Source organism: Mustela nivalis, assembly GCF_964662115.1.
Source record: "Mustela nivalis genome assembly, chromosome: 14".
Taxonomy (NCBI): Eukaryota; Metazoa; Chordata; class Mammalia; order Carnivora; family Mustelidae; genus Mustela; species Mustela nivalis.
The window spans coordinates 88,832,702-88,846,780 of record NC_139033.1 but is presented as its reverse complement, the minus strand read 5'-3'; the positions used below and the strand labels follow the sequence as shown (position 1 = coordinate 88,846,780).

Here is a 14,079-nt window from a genome sequence, read left to right as displayed (position 1 = left end):
GGCTCTCTGTTCTGTTCTGTTGATCTATTTTTCTCTTTTTTCTCTTCTAATTATCCTGGCTAGGAGATTGTCAGTTTTATTGATTTTTTTTTTTTCTCAAAGAACTAGCTTTTGGTTTTGTTGGTTTTCCCTATTGATTTCTTGTTTTCAATTTCGTTGATTTCTGCTCTAATTTCTATTGTTTCTTTTATTTTACTTACTTTGGATTTAATTTACTCTCCTTTTTTCTACTTTTCTAAGGTCAAAGCTTAGATTATTGATTTTAGATCTTTCTTCTTTCCTAACATATGCATTCAGTGCAATAAATTTCCATCTACGCATTGCTTTTGATACTTTCCACAAATTTTGATAAGTTGCCATTTTATTTTTATGTCATTCAAAATATCTAAAAATGTCTCCTGAGACTTCTTATTTGACCCATGTGTTACTTAGAAGTCTATTGTTTAATTTCCAAGTATTTGGGGAGTTTCCAGTTACCTTTCTGCTATTAATTTCTAGTTTAATTCCATTATGGTCTAAGAACATGCATGGTATGATTTCTAGTTCTTTGAAATTCATTGAGATATATTTTATGGCCCAGAATGTTCCATGTAAGCTTGAGAAGAATGTGTAATCTGTTATTGGATGAAATGGTCTATAGACATCAATTGTATCCAGTTGATTGATGGTGTTGCTGATTTCAACTATGTTCTTTCTCATTTTCTGCCTAACTGTATATGTCCATTTCTGGCAGAGGATGTCAGAGTTTCCAACTGGAACAGTGGATTCCTATATTTCTCCTTGCAGTTCTATCAGTTTTGGGCTTGTATATTTTGAGGCCCTGTTGTTAGGCATATACACATTAAGGACTGTTGTGCCTTCATGGAGTACTGATCCTTTCATCATTTTGTATTGCCCCCGCCCTTTATCCATGATAATTTTACTTTCTCCGAAGTCTGCTCTGTCTGCTCTGGTTAGTGCTAGTATGGTATATCTTTTTCCATCCCTTGGCTTTATATGTGTCTTTTTTTTTTTTTTAAAGATTTTATTTATTTGACACAGAGAAAGAGAGAGAGATCACAAGCAGGCAGAGAGGCAGGCAGAGAGAGAGGGGGAAGCAGGCTCCCCGCCAAGCAGAGAGCCCAATGCGGGGCTCAATTCCAGGACCCTGAGACCATGACCTGAGCCAAAGGCAGAGGCTTAACCCACTGAGCCACCCAAGTACCCTGTGTCTTTATATTTAAAGTGGGCTTCTTCTAGACAACATACTGTTGGGTCTTGGTTTTTTACCCACTCTGACAATCCTTGACTTTTAACTGGTGTATTTAAACCATTGACATTTAGGGGCATCTGGCTGGCTCATTCAGTGGAGCGTGCAACTCTTGATCTCAGGGTTGTGAGTTCGAGCCCCATGTTGGTTGTAGAGACTACTGAAAAATAAGGTTTTTTTAAAAAAGTTTAAAAATAAAGAAATTTATTAAATTATTGAAATTTAAAGGGGTTATTAAATTAATATTTATCCTACTTTTTACTGTCTTCTATTTGTTGCTCTTATTCTTTGTTCCTATTTTTCTTCTACAGATTTTCAGCCTTTTTCAGTTTTAATTCATTTCATATAATTCTACTTTCCTCCTTTCTTAGCATTATCAGTTGTACTTCCTTTTTCACTTTTTTTTTTAGATTTTATTTATTTATTAAAAAGAGAGAGTGAGAGCATGAGAGGGGAGGATGTCAGAGGGAGAAGCAGTCTCCCAGTGGAGCTGGGGTTGCCAATGCAGGACTTGATCCCGGGACTCTGGGATCATGACCTGAGCCAAAGGCAGTGGCTTAACCAACTGAGCCCACCCTGGTGCCCTCACTTTTTTTTTTTTTTTTAAGATTTTTTTTTTTTTTAAAGATTTTATTTATTTATTTGACAGAGAGAGATCACAGTAGGTAGAGAGGCAGGCAGAGAGAGGGGAAGGGAAGGAAGCAGGCTCCCTGCTGAGCAGAGAGCCCGATGCGGGACTCGATCCCAGGACCCTGAGATCACGACCTGAGCCGAAGGCAGCGGCTTAACCCACTGAGCCACCCAGGCGCCCCAAGATTTTTTTAATTTGAGAGAGAGAGAGAGAGGGTAAGAGAGAGAGAGAACATGAGCAGGGGAAGGGGCAGAGGGAGAAGCAGGCTCCCAGCTGAGCAAGGAGCCGGACATGGGACTTGATCCCAAGACTCTGGGATCATGACCTGAGCTAAAGGCAGACCCTTGACCGACTGACCCACCCAGGCATCTCCCTCTTTCAGTTTTTGTAGTGGTTTCCCCGGTCTGCAATATACATTTACAACTAACCCACCTCTACTTGCAAATACCTTACGGTACAAAAACCTTATAATAAAATATTCTCCATTTTTCCCTCCTTTTCCTTATATCATTGCTGTCATTCATTTCACTCATATATAGTTACATGTAAGGATATCTATATATACACATACACACACATGCGAAGCGTACATAATTACATAGTTGGTATTATCATTTTGAGCAAAGTATTTTCTGTCAGATCAGTTAAGAATACGAGAAACAAATGTTGCATTTTGCCTTCATTTATTACTTCTCTGATGCTCTTCCTTTCATTATGTAGAACCCAAGTTCTGACTTATGGCTTCCTTCTCTTTGAAGAATTCCTTTCAACATCTCTGCAAGGCAGATCTACTGGCAACAAATTCTTTTTTTTTTTTTTTTTTTTTAAAGATTTTATTTATTTGACAGAGAGAGATCACAAGTAGGTAGAGAGGCAGGCAGAGAGAGAGAGAGGAGGAAGCAGGCTCCCTGCTGAGCAGAGAGCCCGATGCGGGACTCGATCCCAGGACCCTGAGATCATGACCTGAGCCGAAGGCAGCGGCTTAACCCACTGAGCCACCCAGGCGCCCCGTGGCAACAAATTCTGTCAGTTTTTGTTTTTCTGAGCAAATCTTTCTTTCTCCTTCACTTTTAAAGGATGATTTTACAGGGTACAATTCTAGGTCAATGGTTTTAGTCTCTCAACACTTTAAATATTTCACTCTGCTCTCTTCTTGCTGGAATGGTTTCTGAGGAGAAGTTGGATGGAAGTCTTATCTTTGCTCCTCTAAAGAAGTTGACTTTTCATCTGGCTTCTTTCAAGACACTTTTTTTTTTTTTTTTAAGTAAACTCTACATCCAACATGGGTTCAAACTCACAACCCTGAGATCAAGAGTCATATGCTCTACTGACCAAGCCAACCAGGCGCCCCTTTCAAGACCCTTTTTTATCTTTGATTTTCTGAAGTTTATTTTTTTTTAAGATTTTAATTATTTATTTGACAGACAGAGATCACAAGTAGGCAGAGAGGCAGGCAGAGAGAGATGGGGGTGGGGGAAGCAGGCTCCCTGCTGAGCAGAGAGTCCAATACGGGGCTCGATCTCAGGACCCTAGGATCATGACCTGAGCCGAAGGCAGAGGTTTTAACCCACTGAGCCACCCAGGTACCCCTGATTTTCTGAAGTTTAAATATGATCTGCCCAGGGCTTAGTATTTTGGGGGGCATTTATCCTGCTTGGTGCTCTCTGAACTTCCTGGATCTGTGGCTTGGTGTCTGACAATTTGGGAAAATCCTGTCATTATTCCCTCGAATATTGCTTCTGGTCCTTTCTTTTTCTTCTCCTTCTGGTCTTCCCATTATATGTGTTGTACTTTTTGTACTTGTCCCATCATTTTTGGATATTCTGTTCTGCTTTTTCAGTCTTTTTTTCTCGTTGCTTTCCAGTTTTGAAAGTTTCTAATTGTCATATTCTCAAGTTCACAGATTCCTTCCTCTGCCACGCCCAGTCAAATGAGCCCTTCAAAGGCATTCCTCATTTCTGTTTCGAGTGTTTGATCTCCAGCATTTTTTTCAAATATACACGCAAAGAATTTTTAACCTGAAAAATCTAAATGATATCAAATCATATATTCATGTGCCCAACACCAAGCTTAAGAAATACAACCTTATCAGTGCCTTTGAAGTCCCCCATGTGCCCCTCCTGTCTCACTTTCTCCTTGAATGGTATCTCTAAGGGAATATGAAATCTTGGCAGGAAACTGAAGGACTTGTGACTGCAGGTAATGTTTTCAGTATTTTTTCCTGCTCTAGGTAGAACGTCAGGAAGGGGACCGTCTGGGAGATAAATGGCTGATATTCTGTTGAATTTGTATTTCTGGACGGTGGCTCTCGATACTAGAAAGCAGGGCCTCTGCTAGAATTGAAGCATTTCTTAAGAGGCCTGGGAAGAATGGGATGACCCTTAGCTAATGGACTCTATGAAGAGCACCTCCAACCAAAATCTAGCAGTTATTTTTTTTTTTTAAGATTTTATTTATTTATTTGACAGAGAGAGATTACAAGCAGGCAGAGAGGCAGGCAGAGAGAGAGAGGAAGCAGGCTCTCTGCTGAGCAGAGAGCCCGACGCGGGACTCGATCCCAGGACCCTGAGATTATGACCCAAGCCGAAGGCAGCGGCTTAACACACTGAGCCACCCAGGCGCCCGCAGTTATTTTTGATTCTTAGAATTTCCATCTCTCTGCTCAGATTACCATTTGTCCTTGCATGTTATCAATTTTTTCCATTAAAGCCTTTAGCATATTAATCATAGTAGTATTTTTTTTTTAAGATTTTATTTATTTATCAGAGAGAGAGAGGGGGAGAGAGAGAGCACAGGCAGACAGAATGGCAGGCAGAGGCAGAGGGAGAAGCAGGCTCCCTGCTGAGCAAGGAGCCCGACGTGGGACTCGATCCCAGGACGCTGGGATCATGACCTGAGCCGAAGGCAGCTGCTTAACCAACTGAGCCACCCAGGCGTCCCATAGTAGTATTTTTTAAAAGATTATTTATTTAGTTAGTTGAGAGAGAAAGCACGCACAAGCAGGGGGGAGGAGCAGAGGGAGAGGAAGAAGCAGACTCCCCACTGAGCAGGGAGCCTGATGTGGGGCTCAATTGTAGGACCGTATCCCAGGACCGCAAGATCATGACCTGAGCCGAAGGCCGATGCTTAACTAGCTGAGCCATCCAGGTGCCCCATAGAGTTGTTTTTTTTAAATTCCTGGTCTGATCATTCCAACATCTCTGCTATGTCTTACTCTGGTCCTATTATTTGCTCAGTCTCTAAAACTGTGTCTTTTTCCTGCTAGTATGCCTTGTCATTTTTTTTAAACTTTTTTATTTACTTTCTATTTAATTAACATATAGAGGATTAGTTTCAGAGGTAGAAGACAATGATTCATAAGTTGCATACAACACCCCATGCCCATTCTGTCATGGGCATGGCATCCCCCAGTTAATGCCTATCCCCCAGTTATCCCATTCCCCCCCAACCATCTCCCCTCCAGCAACCCTCACCTGGTTTCCTATACTTAAGAGTCTCTTATGGTTTGGCCTCCTTCTCTGTTTATATTCTCTTTTTCCCTACCTTCCCCTGTTTTGTTTCTTAAATTCCACATACGAGTTCAAAATGGGTGGAAGACCTAAATGTGAGACAGGAATCCATCAAAATCTTAGAGGGGAACACAGGCAGCAACCTCTGTGACCTCAGCTGCAGCGACTTCTTGCCAGACACGTCTTCAAAAGGCAAAGAAAACAAAAACAAAAATAAACTATTGGGACTTCATCAAGATAAAAAGATTTTGCACAGGGACGCCTGGGTGGCTCAGTCAGTTAAGCATCTGCCTTCGGCTCAGGTCATGATCTCGGAGTCCTGGGTTCGAGCCCTGAGTCAGGCTGCCTGCTCAGTGGAAAGTCTGCTTCTGCCTTTGCCCCTCCCTCCTCTCACCCCCGCACCTCCCACCACCGCCCTCTTGAGCTCGCTTGTGCTCCCTCTCTCTCTCTCCCTCTCTCTCTCTCCCAAATAAATAAAAAATCTTGAGCGGTGCCTGGATGGCTCAGTGGGTTAAAGCCTCTGCCTTCTGCTCAGGTCGTGATCCCAGGGTCCTGGGATCGAGCCCCACATCGGGCTCTCTTCTCTGTAGGGAGCCTGCTTCCTCCTCTCTCTCTCTCTCTCTGCCTACTTGTGATCTCTCTCTGTCAAATAAATAAATAAAATCTTAAAAAAAAAATCTTGAAATGCCATTTTCAAAAAAAAAAAAAGGTGTTTAAAAAAAAAAAGAGCTTTTGCACAGCAAAGGAAACTATCAACAAAACCCAAAGGCAGCGTACAGAATACCTTGTTATTTTTTGTTGGAAGGTAAACATGATGTACTTGGTGAAAGGAACGGCAGTAGAGAGACTTTAGTGATGTAGTGGTTAGGTGTGCAGGGGGAGGAAGCATCCTGGAGTCCTATTGTTAGGTCTCAGTCTTTCCCTAAGCCTATGCCCCTGGACTGTGAACTTCAGCAGCACTGCTTAGATTTGTTTTTGTTTTTTTTCTCTTTGTTTGTTTGTTTGTTTTAGTGTTTTTTGTTTTGTTCCCACCCCCCACCCCCTCATACCCCAGTTAGGTGGGACAAGATGGTTAAGTGGGAGCTGAGCTGGGCTATTTCTGTTCCCACACATGGAAGGCTAAAGCCAGCTATAGTTGGGTATTTCCCTCCCCCAGGTCAATGAGGCTCTGATAAGACCCCAACAGGTGGGGCGCCTGGGTGGCTCAGTGGGTTGGGCCTCTGCCTTCCGCTCAGGCTATGGTCCCGGGGTCCTGGGATCAAGCCCCACATCGGGCTCTCTGCTCAACGGGGAGCCTGCCTCCTCCTCTCTCTCTTCCTGCCTCTCTGCCTACTTGTGATCTCTGACTGTCAAATAAATAAATAAAATCTTAAAAAAAAAAAAAAAGAAAAAAGAAAAAAGACCCCAACAGGTTTGGCTCCCGTAAAAAAAAAGTTTCTCCTGAGAGCAGGCCCTGCTGAGAACAACAGAATGCTCTGGAGTGTTTCAAAATGATTCCTTTCCCTCTCCTCCTGCTGAAAGCGCCAGGAGATTTTTCTACAACAGGGCTCCTGTGTAAAAATCACAGATGTGGGGATTCCCCCCAAAACCGGGTCCCCCTGGAATGTTGAACTCTCAGAGTTGGCCACACTGAGAGTTGGCCTCCAGCAACTTGTCAGTTGTGTTTATGTTTTTCTACCTGGCACTGGTTCCCAGGGAGGCTTCTGCTCAGTACATCACAATCTGCTCCTTTTTGCAGTTTGGGGGGGCAGTGGTTTGTCCTGGGACCTCACTGCTTTGATGGCTCTAAGAAGAGATGTTGATTTTCCATTTGTTCAGCATTTTTCTTGTTATTAGGACAGAATGGCAACTTCTGAGCTCCTCATGCACCATGCCAGAAACAAAATGTTTGGTTTGTTTCGTTTTTACATCAGATTTAGAGACGAAATTGGTTAATATTTCCTCAACTTATTTTTTCTGTTCCTATGCTACCTTCTCTCCTTCCAGGACTTCAGTTCTACCTAACACCTTCTCTTGAGTTACCGAGGCTCTGTTAATTTTTTTAAAGTTTTTTTTTTTTCAAATAATCACTCATGACCCCCCAAATCCAGAGTCCTGTGCTCCTCCACCTGAACCAACCAGGTGCCCCAGGCTCCATTTATTTTTTCTTTATTCTTTTCTCTTTTTTAAAAAAAGATTTTATTGGGGCGCCTGGGTGGCTCAGTGGGTTAAGCCTCTGCCTTCGGCTCAGGTCATGGTCTCAGGGTTCTGGGATCGAGCCCCTCATCGGGTTCTCTGCCCGGCAGGGATCCTGCTTCCCCCTCCCCTTCTGCCTACCTCTCTGCCTACTTGTAATCTCTCTTTCTGTCAAATAAATAAAATCTTAAAAAAAAAAAAGATTTTATTTATTTATTTGGCAGAGAGAGAGAAAGAGAGATCACGAGTAGGCAGAAAGAGAGGGGGGAGCAGGCTCCCTGCCAAGCAGAGAGCCCGATGCAGGACTCGATCCCAGGACCCTGAGATCATGACCTGAGCCGAAGGCAGAGGCTTAACCCACTGAGCCACCCAGGCGCCCCCCATAATTTTTTCTTAAAATCTTTTTTCTTCTTCGTGCTTCAGTTCGAGTTGTTGCATTGCACACTATCTTCAAGTTAACCGCTTCTTTATTCTGTCCTGGCCAGTCTTCTGCTAATCCCCACTAACGAAGTTTTTATTTCAAGTACAGTCCTTTTCATTTGCAGGATTTTCGTCTGATGCTTTTCTAAAATTTCCGCAGATCTGGGTATCTGGGTGGCTCAGTGGTTAAGCCGCTGCCTTCGGCTCAGGTCATGATCTCAGGGTCCTGGGATCGAGTCTCGAATCGGGCTCTCTGCTCAGCAGGGAGCCTGCTTCCTCCTCTCTCTCTCTGCCTGCCTCTCTGCCTACTTGTGATCTCTGTCAAATAAACAAATAAAATCTTTAAAAAAAAAATAAATAAGATTTCCGCAGATCTGAAAAGCCCCATCTCATCACCCATTATGTCAATTCCACTTCATTCGCTAACATATTTATCACAGATATTTTATTTTTTTAGTTTTTTTTTTTTAATTCCAGTTCGTTAGCTTACAGCATCATATTAGTTTCAGGCGTGTACAAATAACGATTCAGCACTTCCACACGTCCCCTGGCGCCAGCATGACAAATGCCCTCCTTAATCCCCATCACCAATTCCACCCATCCCCCCCCATCTACCTCCCCTCTGGTAACCATCAGTTTGTTCTCTATGGTTAATAGTCTGTTTCTTAGTTTGCTTCCCTCTCTCTCTTTTCCTTTTGCTCCTTTCTTTCTTTCTTTCTTTTAAGATTTTATGTATTTATTTGACAGACAGTGATCACAAGTAGGCAGAGAACCAGGCAGAGAGAGAGGAAGGGAAGCAGACTCCCCGCTGAGCAGAGAGCCCAATGTAGGGCTGGATCCGAGGACCCTGAGATCATGACCTGAGCCAAAGACAGAGGCTTTAACCCACTGAGCCACCCAGGCGCCCCTGCTCCTTTATTTCTTAAGTTCCATATATGAGTGAAATCACATGGTGTTTTTCTTTCTCTGACTTACTTAACATAATACTCTCTAGCTCCATCCATGTCATGGCAAATGGCAAGATTTCATTCTTTTTTTTGACTGGGTAATATTTCATTTTATACACACACACACACACACACACACACACACACACACTGTCTTTTTTTTTTTCAACTTTTTTCTTTTTAGATATTTTATTTATTCATTTGAGAGAGAGAGAGAGAGAGAGAGAGTGCACAAGCAGGAGGAGAGGCAGAGGGAGAGGGAGAAGCAGAATCTCTGCCAAGCAGGGAACCCGATGCGAGACTCGATCTCAGGACCCTGGGACCATGACCTGAGCCAAAGGCAGATGCTTAACCGTCTGAGACACCCAGATGTCCCAATACTCTATCTTCTTTATCCATTCATCAGTCGAAAGACATTTGGGCTGTTTCCATAATGTGGCTATTTCGATGGTGCTGCTATAATCATTGGGGTGCATGTATCCCTTTGAATTAAAATTTTGTATCCTTTGGGTAAATACTCAGTCCAATTGCTGGGTCATAGGGTAGCTCTATTTTTAACTTTTTGAGGAGCCTCCATACTGTTTTCTGAGTGGCCGTACCAGTTTGCATTCCTACCAACAGTGCACTGAGGGTTCCCATTTCTCTTCATCCTCGCCAATACCTGTTGTTTCTTGTGTTGTTGATTTTAGCCATTCTGACAGGTGTGAGGTGATATCTCATTGTGATTTTGATTTGGGGCATTTCCTTGATGACAAATATGACAGATATTTTCAACTTAGAGCCTACTAATTTCAACAGCTGGGTTGGCTATGGATCTGCTTCTACAGACTTATTTTTCTCTTCATTGTGGGTCATGTTTTCCTATTTCTTTACATACCTAGTAACTTACATACTGGACACTATAGATAATAAAGAGAATCTGGATTCTATTATCTTCCTCTGAAGAATGTTGATTTTTGGTCTAGAGCAAGGGTTGGACTCAGCTTTGTGACTTTAGGATGGGTAATTCATGGACTGTCCAAGGATTGGGGGGTGGGTATTTATATAGATTTCACTCCCCTAAGTGGCTCCCTGCTTTCTAAGATTTCCTTTCAATTTCCTCCTCCTTTGGCAGTCTCAACTCCAGCCTGTGATTCTTCAGCCCTGTAAGACTAAAGCTTCCTGTTTGAACTATTTGCCAGGCTGAAGGGCTGGGGTGTGCCCTCAGGAGAAAAGCCACAAGTATGTAGAGGGTGTGTGTGTGTGTGTGTGTGTGTGTGTGTGTGTGTGTGTGTTTACCGAGGGCAGTTCAATTCTTTCAAAGGTCAAAGAGCCTCCAGTTTCTGGCTGTTCTTTTATTATGTTTCATTGCCTTTAAATCATTATGTTAGTCCAATACAAACCACAGTCTCTCCCAGTCTTTTAGTGTCTCCTTCCCTCTTTCTCCCTCTCCTCCCCTCCCCAGCCTCCCTTCCTCCTTCCCTCTCTCATTACCTCTACCTCGGTCTCTCCTTGCAGGGAGAACCTGGCCCCAAAGGAGACCCTGGGGAGAAGAGCCACTGGGTAAGCTCCAGCCGAGCCCAGACCTCCTACTGCGCCTCCCTGCCCTGGGCACTCAGGAGATCATTGGGGATAGGGGCTCCTCTCAATCCCCACTGCCACCCAGGCTCCCAGGAGGGAGTCTTGACAGATCTCCACTCTGGCCCAGTCCCCATCGTGTCCCTCTCAGCCAGGCAGGGCCAGCCTTATCAGCAGGCCCCACGCTCTCTGTCTCTGTCTTCGTCCCTGTCTTCTTTCTGTGGCCTTGCCAAGCCAGGGTGACCCTGCCCATTCCTCCTGGCTGGTTTGGGCTGACCCAGTCCAGACTGTACCTTCTACCTCCATGGCCCCTTCCCAGCAAGGGCTTCGGCTTCTGCTCTGCCTGCAGAAGAAAGGGAAGCATGAATACCAACCATGTCCACACGTAACAATGGGACAGGGGGCCTTGAGAAAGCTGTGAAGCATCAGGAGGGAGGCATTGACACAGTGAGGTACACTGGGACCCTGTTGGAAAAGGGATAAGGGACCTAGATACCACTGTACACCTAGGAAATCCATGGATCATGGGAAGGGAGGCCCACAACCATTATGATTACATTGTACATGGTAAATGAGGTCAGGAGACCTAGACTCCACTATTCTCAAAAGAGCTATAATTAATACAAGGTCCCAGACACCATCATATACATAGGGGAGCCATGGGGAGAGGGAGGAGAGGCCTAGAAACTATCATTGTGTAGAAGAACCACTGAAAATGAGATGAGGAGATCTAGAAACCACAATACACAATAGGAAACCCATGAAGATCGAGAAGGCAGGCCTAGAAACTCACAAACATAGGAGACATAGCATATATGAGAAAGGGGACAGAGAAACCACATGCGGGGTCCTAGAAACCTTTACAATCATTGGAGATAATTGCAGTGAATGAGTTCCTAGGCTTAGAAATCTGCCCACCCAAGAGATGCATGGAGGGGGAGGTCCGAAAGTCCCACAGTGCAGGACTTGGAAACCATTGTGACCTAGACATTTGGAAAATGGGTAGGGCAGCCTCCCCTCGCAGGAGAGAAAGCTGGGAAGCTATTCAGAAGGCTGGTATCAGGCCTCCCTTTCCCCTGCCCCCTCCCTGGTGCAGTCTGGCTGGGGTGCCCTACTTACTTACCAGCAAGCACTTGTAACTGAGGACATGGGATGCACCCAGAGCCTGCCTTGCCCTCTCTGTTCCTGATTGTGGGGTCAGTGATGGATACAGCCGTGGGAGCCCCTCACCCTGCACGAGCCCTTCCCTGTGTCTTCCCATGACTTCGGGGGCCCTGCTACCTCTCTGGCAAGCCTCTCCCAGCCTCCCACACTCACTCTACTCCCCACACCCCCCTTCAACCCCTCATGGTTCCAGAACCTCTTAAGCACACTGCCAGTATGGGCACAAGCTGGGCTGAGGGCAGGCAGACCCATGTGAGCCCAGCCCTGTCCCTCCCCTAGGTCCCTTCACTGGCCATTTCCAGCCTGGGAACTTGTTTCCCTATTCAGCCCAGGAGAGGTAGGAAAGGTGACATGAGGCTGAGTTAGACTATGCAGCTCCATTCCTGCATGGGATTCCAAGAGGAGAACAGATGCCTGAACTGTCCCAACCCAGGCCCTGAACTGAGGACCACCTTGTGGGACAGGCTGCCCAAGAGGTAGCAGGGCCCTTTCCCATCCTCCTGCCTCCCCGACGCCCACCTGTACTTCTGCCCCTGCTTGCCACATGCCTGAGGGGGGCCTGCTGGGCTGGGGTCAGCATGAGGCTTTGGGTACTGGGGGACTAGCTCTGTTGGGGGTAGGTGGGCATGAGGTCCAGTGTGGGGAAGGGGCCTGAGGAGGCTTCTCTCCACCTACCAACCCCCTGGAAGACCTGAACCACTGGCCCAACTGTGGCTCAGCAGTGACACCCAGTGGTCATGAATATGAACTGCAGGTACTACCCCCAGAGTGACTGAGATGAACCAGCCCATCTAGACCAAAGTTCGTACCCCTCATTCAGACAGGAAAAACTGAGGCCCAACTCCGCAGAGCAAATTGTTGGCAGAGCTGGAACTGAAGCCCAGGATGTTCATATCCCAGAACTGGGGAAACCCGCCCCTCCTCGGTGGGTGCCAGGCATATAGACATGATTTGGACACAGTCCCCACTCTTAATGTGGTCACAGTGGGAGGGGAGAACAGACCAGTAACAAGCGGCAACAGGACTGAGGGAGCTCAGCTGTGATGGAAGGATCTGGCATTCTCTTGGAGGAGGAGATGGGGGCTAAGGCCTGAAGGGTGTGTCACCAAACAAAGGTATTCAGGCTGAGCATCATGTTCAAAGATCATGTTCAAAGGCCTTAGGGCTGGCGTAATCCTGGGGTATTCGAGGAGCTGCTGATACCTGGCATGGTACCGTGTGACAGTCAAGGGGTGAGACAGAAGTCAAACAGGCTTTCAGGACTTAGGCGGCCATATTGAGGAATTTGAACTTGGTTCTGTGGACAGTGGGGAGTCATTGAATTATTTAACAGCAGGGAAGGGACACAGTCAGATTTTCATTTGCAAACAGTTCATCTGACTGCCTTGTGAAGGATGGATGGGAGAAGGGGGGCAACACGGGAGAATCAGAAACAGAGATGCCAGAAGGGAGTCTGTTGTGGTCATTCTGGCAAGTGATTCTGGGGGCTGGAACCGGCAAGGAGGATGGTGTGGACGGATGGCTGTCCATGGACTAAGCGATTTGTGGTGCTGGTTTGACTGTGAGGGGGAGCAAGCAGTTCAGGCAACCTTTACAGTAGAGAGCCCAGAGAAGCAGTGCCACTGGGTTCTGTCCAGGGAAAAGGGGAGCTGTATTAAAGCTGAGTGGAGGTGCTGGGTGGGGGGGTGTCCAGCAGGCCCTGGACACTCAGTCCAGGCCAGGAGGGGACTGGGATGTTATCAGTGCAAACAACAGGCCACCCATCTTGGAAGGGATCCAAATAACGGAACTTTGACAGTTTCCTTTAATTTTCTTTTTTGTTTTTTAAGATTTTATTTGAGAGGGAGAGAGAGTACTAGCAGTAGGGAGGGGTAGGAGGAAAAGCAGACTCCCTTTTGAGCAGAGAGCCCAACACAGGGCTCAATCCCAGAACCCTGGGATAATGACCTGAGCGCCCCTTAGCTGTTTGTTTGTTTGTTTGTTTTTAATTTAATCTAAGATTTAATCAACACTCATGTATTGCACTTGATTGTTACATCTCTAGTGCCTTGTAATATAGAACATTCCCTGTCCTTTTCTTCTTCCTCTTGACTTTGTCTTTTTGCGAGTATTCCGCCATCTAGATTTGTCTGGTTGTTTCCTGGTGATGAGAGGCAGTTAAATGCTCTTGGCAGGAGCTCTAGCCGACGCCCTCTTATTACACTTACCTGGACATTCATGGTGTCAGCTTGGCCCCACCGTCCACGCCCAGAGTGGCTTAGTGTAATTTTTGAAGGTCATCCATTTTTAGATCCTGCTCTTGTAATACTTGAAGAGGGATTACTTTGGTGTGGCCCATGGTGACCCTGTGACCCTTAGGCTGCAGTGGCCAGTTAGTGGCCTGAGGGCAGCCCTAAACTGGTGATGTGGACAGGACAGCTGGGTTGT

General features: G+C 45.6%; 1 protein-coding gene across 27 annotated transcripts in view; it reads left to right on the top strand.

The window, feature by feature from the left end:
- EMID1 (EMI domain containing 1) overlaps positions 1-14,079 on the top strand; it is a 45,539-nt gene that overhangs the window by 25,249 nt on the left and 6,211 nt on the right. For all 27 annotated transcript variants that reach the window (XR_014302499.1, XM_082698095.1, XM_082698075.1 and 24 more), the window contains one exon: positions 10,429-10,473. Coding sequence is in view for 26 of the 27 variants with exons in the window: in XM_082698095.1 (XP_082554221.1) it covers positions 10,429-10,473 (45 nt within the window). In the remaining variant the exon portion in view is untranslated. The remainder of the gene's footprint in view (positions 1-10,428; positions 10,474-14,079) is intronic.